We start from the raw sequence: 5,976 nt of genomic DNA, 5'->3' as shown, positions 1-5,976 counted from the left end.
ACAAGGGCCAGTAAAACACGCGAGACTTGGTCCCTAGAAACGAGCCAGTCGGAGAATCGCTTGCAGGTTGAGGGCGGAGCTAGGGAGGGCGGTGCTGGAGCCTGAGTGTCACCTGACCCGGGAGGCTCCTAGCGCTGTGGGTGCTTCTTGCTGCTGGCTCCAGGAGTCGCCATGGTGAGTGTTGAGGGGCGTTGGGCCTGGCTAGACCCTTCTTGCGGTCCTGGTTTCCTTTCGTCATCTAGAGCCCAGCGGGCGGAAAAGGGCCCCTGCAACGCGATCGAGGCCAAGGCCTGCCCTGCCTGGCCTGGATAGGGAACAGGCGAGGGAGGCCGCAGCAAGACGATCCCGGTATGGTGGGCGGCGGCTCCTGGCCTCCACAGTTAGTCTGAGATAAGGCCACTTCCCTAAGGAGAGGTCTCTCCTGGGGTCTCTCGGTTTCTCTTAAAGTCTGCAGCTGCCTCCTGGTGGGAATCACCTGTGTCCCTTTCTGGTGAGGTGCCCGGGCAGAGCTGCTGGCGGGTCGGGGGTCGTGCAGGACGCGGATCCCCGGAGGTGGCCCCGGGACCCGCCCAGGTGATGCGTTTCTACTTTGGTGCTTGCTTAGCTGTATCCGGACAGTCCCGCCTTATTTTGTTTGCCAGAAGTAGCTTCCAGGGACGCAGTAGCGGTTCCTGCTTTTTCTCTTGGTTCTTTTCTGCTGTAGTGTTTGTTTGTCAGTAATTCTAAGCATGTGCTTACGTGAGTTTCTTGGAGAAACTCATGCTTTCTTTCACTAATTCTGACAGTCATACAAGAGACGGCTTATTTCCTTTCGCATTTGTTCAGTAGCGCTACTCGTTGATGAAATCTAAATGTTTTTCTTGATGGAAGTCATTCTTAAGGCAGTAAATCCCGATGTAGCATTGGTTGATAAACTTGAACTTCCTCAAAATGTGAATTCTGGGTTTAGTTTCCAGCCAAGACGGGTTGTCACTTGCATTTTACTAGTGTTTGATAATAGACTACGCTGTATAAATATTTTTTGGATGTTGGTATGCCAGTTTTAATTTTCCCATGATTCATTCTTTGTAGACGGGCTTCTGAAACCCTACAGCCTGGGCCCAGATTTCTGTTTAAATGTGCTAATAATAAAAAATCAGAATTAAATCTTGGACATATATTTGCACGTAATATATTGTGTTAAGAAATAATTTCTCTTTACATTTCTCATAATATTTCCAACTGAGAATTGATGCATGACTAATGTAAAGTTATAATTTAGGGATTTGTTTCTCAACATTTATGTGTTGACATTTACAGTTTTTTTTAATAGAAAGCTTTATTGTACACGTCAGTTCTGTGCTGAGTGAAACAGGTTGGACCAGTGAACCAGACATAGTCCCGTTCATACGAGTTCTGTCTATGACTTAGCAAGTGCTTAGCCTTTGAGTCTCACTTTTACATCTGAACACAAGTGTTGGTCATTTTGACCCATCCCGATCCTAAGAATCTAGAATCCTATTTGGTAAATACAAAGTGCTGTGTGCTTTCAGTTTCATTGTCTGTGGTAGGTAATGAGTGTGAACTGATGTAAGAGATGCTTGATGTAAGATAACTTTATACGGTGTGAGATTGCTTCATAACACTGTGCTTTGATGTGAGGAGAAAGTGAGTTTTGCTTGGGGAGATCAGAAGAGACTACAAGAAGTAGCTTACGAACAAACACTAAGAAAGATGAGCCGAAATTAATCTGGAGAAGAAAGGATATTGTCAATAGATGACACTGAGAAGTGTGTGTTCCTGGTGTTCATAATATGAGTACCAAAACTGTGTAAATTTACCCATACCCTTAAGAATCCTATACCCATAATATATTTACCTATACCCATAGTGTCTTTACCCATACCCATAGAAATCCTATACCCATAGTATATTTACCTATACCCATAAGTGTAGGATTCCTATGAGTATAGGTAAATTTACACAGGTTTGGTACTCATATTATAGGTGAGTTTTTCTTTTTCTGTTTCTGTTTCCTTTGCAGTATGAGGGTTCCACCCCAGGTCCTTGAGCCTGCTAGGCAAGCATGGCCTCTACAACTGAGCTATATTCCCGACCGATACTATGTTTTAAAGTTCATATCTTGTCGTCATCTTTAATTCTGCCTACAAATTGTTTTGTTTTGTTTTGTGTTTTCTGTTTGTTTGAGACAAGGTTTTCCTTTGTGGCTTAGGCTAGCTTTAAACTCAAGCTCTTTCTGCCTCTGCCTCTGCGTGTTGGGATTACAGACCTGTACCTCCATAATCACTTCCCTACAAGTTGTTAATTTATGCCATATCATCATTTCTTAAATAGCATTTTTATTAACATGATAGAATTCTGTATCTTTGTGGAATGTTTTCATATTACAATTGTTTTGCATAACATTAGATTACATAACGCAATTTGTGAATAGGGAAATTGACCAACAGATAGTTTGCTGCAGTGGGTAGAGGTTATTACCTATAACAGGGAGAAAAATACTCTTACTTGTTGGGCATGGTGGTGCTGGCCTATAATTGCAGCACTCAGGAGGCGGTGGCAGGACGATCCCCTTGAGTTTGAGGCCAACCTGGGCTTCATGATTCAAGGCCAGCCTGGAGTGCACGTTGAGGTCTTGTCTCAAAAAACCAAAAGTAAATAAATTAATAAATAAAAAATACTCTTTTTATACCTATTTTATAGAAGAAGATGCAAAATCACATTGTTTGAATAGACTAATTTTATAAATGGTCAGTTCATAATGACCTTTTTGTATCTCAAAAGTGTGGGGGGTGCTATTTGCAGCTCTCAAGCTAAAATTCTGTTCACAAATGTTAATTAGATCTTGAGTCTATAGCTTTTCTTTGATTGATGTATAGACTCATTTGCACATAGAAATCGATTTTCATAAGTGAAGAGTTATTGGTTACTTGTCTGGTATTTAATGCTAGAATATTCAGTTGACTTCCCTTAGTGGAGCATTTCTCCAGGCATCACAAGTAGTTTTAGAAAATCCATTTGTAACATATCTGGATTGTCTCAGTAATGTATAAGAATATATTTATTATAGCTTTATGTTTTCATTTTTTGCTTAGTTTATAATGTTTTCTTCATTTTCTGTATTTTGTAACTTTAAGCTTACTTGATGCAAAAAATTTTTTTGCTAAAATTTTATTCATTTGCTTAAAGAACACTGACTCTGTAGTCACTCTATGCAAATATTTTGAACTGTTTATGCTTTTTTGCCTGATAATAAAGATTATTAAACATAGTAGTCAGAAAGTGGAAATAGTGCAATGTCCGTTGATGGATGAATGAATGAACAAAATGTAGTGTGTATATATAGTATGCTTAAAAAATGATAGAACTTCTAACACATGCAAAACCATGGATGAACATAGAAGACAATATGCTAAGTGATAAAAGCCAGATACAGAAGGAAAAATACTGTTTGAGGTAACCAGGGTAGCCAAACTTAGAGAAAAAGAATAGCTTGAGGAAGGATCATGTATTAACACACATTTTTAACAGATATATAGTGGATACATTTGGAAAAAATGGAAAAATTGTGGAAGTAAGGTGGTAATGACTGTTTAACAGTGTGAATGTGATAAATCTAAGTCTTATAAAATGTCATGTATCGTTCCTTATTTCTAAATTGACCTTTCAACTTAATGAAATTCAGTGATTCTAATTGTTATTAAACCTGTGTCATCCAGAAGTAAGCCAAAAAAATCTCAAACAGTAGTTTGGTTTCACTGAAGTGCTTAGAGGTCTAGCCTGCGATGAGTAGTACTGTTTTGTGATGCTCGTGTCCTTCTTACTTCTGAAACCAGCATTTTATGTTACTAGTTCTGCTATGTAAAGTAATATTCTCTTTAAGATTAAAAGACACCTTGCTTGGGATGGGGATTTAGCTCAGTGGCATAAGTGCTTCCTTGGCAAACGCAAGGTTATGAGTTCAATCCCTGGTGACAAAAACAAAAACAAAAACAAACAAAAAACCGACAGACACTTTACTTTTTCTTTGACATTTATTTATGCTTCTGAAGAAGCGTCATTATAGGGAAACTCAGTTTACTGAAGTTTGTCATACAGAAAGTAATGAAGGGAAGTGCATAGCATTGTTCATTATTCAATTACTATTTTTCTCTTTCCATAATTAAACCAAGAGAAAGTTTTGATTTGATTATCTTAGTTATGAAATAGATCAGGTTTTAATTTCATGCTTATTGGTCTTTGCCTTCTATCTTTTCGAACTCTATGTAATAGGCATTTTTGTCTTTCTTAAAATTAAACTGAAATTGACATAACCATTTTGAAATGGACAATTTAGTGATCTTTAATACATTTTCAAATCACCTTCAGAAGGAAACCCTCAATAAGTTACTCCTCCAGCATCCCTGCTGGTAACCACCGATCTGCTTTATATTTCCATGGATATTTCAAATAAGTGGAATCATACCAGTCATACAATATGTGGCCTTCTGAATGCAGGCTCTTTCCCTTAACATGTTTTTTAGATTCATTCATGTAACATTTATCAATACTTATTTATGCCCTCCCCCTCCCATTTTTTGAAACTGTGGATCAAACCAAGAAGCCTCATACTGAGCTACATCCCCAGTCCCTTTTATTTTTATTTTTTTAATTTTGAGACAGAGTCTTGCTAGATTTCTGAGCTGCCCAGGCTGCTCAAACCAGAATGCTGAGATTACAAGCATGTGCCACCACATTTGGTTACATCATTTTTTTTGTATGGCTGCACAGTATTGTGTTTATACATGTACTAGTTGTTTATGCATTCATATTTTATTATTTAGTCATTTTTATTAAATATATATAATAAAATGTTCTAAAACCAGATCATGCATGCCTTGAATATTTGTATACATTGTACATTGACTCTCAAACACTTAAAAATGACCATCATTTATAAAGTGATGTAGTTCTGTGATAGAAATGTAAACTATTAATATGGTATTAAGTAGTAGTTGATTCTACCTGACAGCCAAAGCTAATTCATTTTACAAACAGTTTTTTGCCTGTGCCTGAGAATAGTAGATGTATTTTGTCCATTATACCCATATCTTTTAATTAGCTGTATATTTTAAATAGTATAAGTGAGATATTTGAAGAGAGTATTCTTTGTCATTTTTTTGGGTCATTTTCTTATGTAAATCAATAAGCATTAGTTTCAGTTGTTTCATTTCCAAATTGTGTGATGCCTAGGAATTGTCTAAAATACAGATTAAAAAATAGTTGAGAGGGAAAGAGAGGCATTTAGAGATTTGGGTTCAACCACTACCTGTCACAAGGATTACATTGAATAGATGGCTAAGTTCTGATTGGTTTCAGAGCATAGTAGCACAGGCAAAAGTTACTACCACTAGTTTCTTTAAAACCAGCCTGCTAAGAGGAGGTTAAGTCAGTTTATAGTTGTCAAAATTTGAAACATTGGTTTGAGATGTGGAACTGGAATGAGGGTTATAATGAAAGTCTTGGCTAAACTGTAGACATAAGAGATTTGTTAGAAAAAAGTGTTTAAGAGTCATTAATAGAAGTATTTTTAAAAATATTTTCAGCCTACAACACAGCAGTCACCTCAGGATGAACAGGAGAAACTCCTGGATGAAGCCATACAGGCTGTAAAGGTTCAGTCCTTCCAGATGAAGAGATGCTTGGTAAGAGTGAAAGTGTGACAGATACAGGTGTAGACTGCAGCTTCCTAAGGAAGCATCTGCAGTGTTGTTTAAAGTTGTGTAGCACTGCTGCTTTTGATAAATCTGATTTTCAGTGTCTACCAGAATCTGTTTTCAGGCTCAATTCTTCAAGCCCTGTGTGAGCAATTTCGACAAGAGAACCCTTTTTATTCAACCCTAACCCTCCCTTTTATTTATACTTGTGTGTCATCATTGTATATTTACACTAATGTCTGTCTGACTTGAATTACTAGTGTTTTTTGATTCTGTACCT

General features: G+C 37.6%; 1 protein-coding gene across 1 annotated transcript in view; it reads left to right on the top strand.

Moving 5' to 3' along the window:
- Nucleotides 1-9: 9 nt before the first annotated feature.
- Vps35 (VPS35 retromer complex component) overlaps nucleotides 10-5,976 on the top strand; it is a 31,848-nt gene continuing 25,881 nt past the window's right edge. Inside the window, exons 1-2 of the mRNA XM_003469410.5 lie at nucleotides 10-174; nucleotides 5,586-5,684. Coding sequence (XP_003469458.3) covers nucleotides 172-174; nucleotides 5,586-5,684 — 102 coding nt within the window. The 5' untranslated portion in view covers nucleotides 10-171. The remainder of the gene's footprint in view (nucleotides 175-5,585; nucleotides 5,685-5,976) is intronic.

Source organism: Cavia porcellus, unplaced genomic scaffold (genome assembly GCF_034190915.1).
Source record: "Cavia porcellus strain 051 isolate PalLab524CR breed Dunkin Hartley unplaced genomic scaffold, mCavPor4.1 scaffold_5, whole genome shotgun sequence".
NCBI classification, from domain to species: Eukaryota; Metazoa; Chordata; class Mammalia; order Rodentia; family Caviidae; genus Cavia; species Cavia porcellus.
The sequence above is the reverse complement of the archived record's forward strand: the minus strand, read 5'-3'. Positions and strand labels throughout refer to the sequence as shown.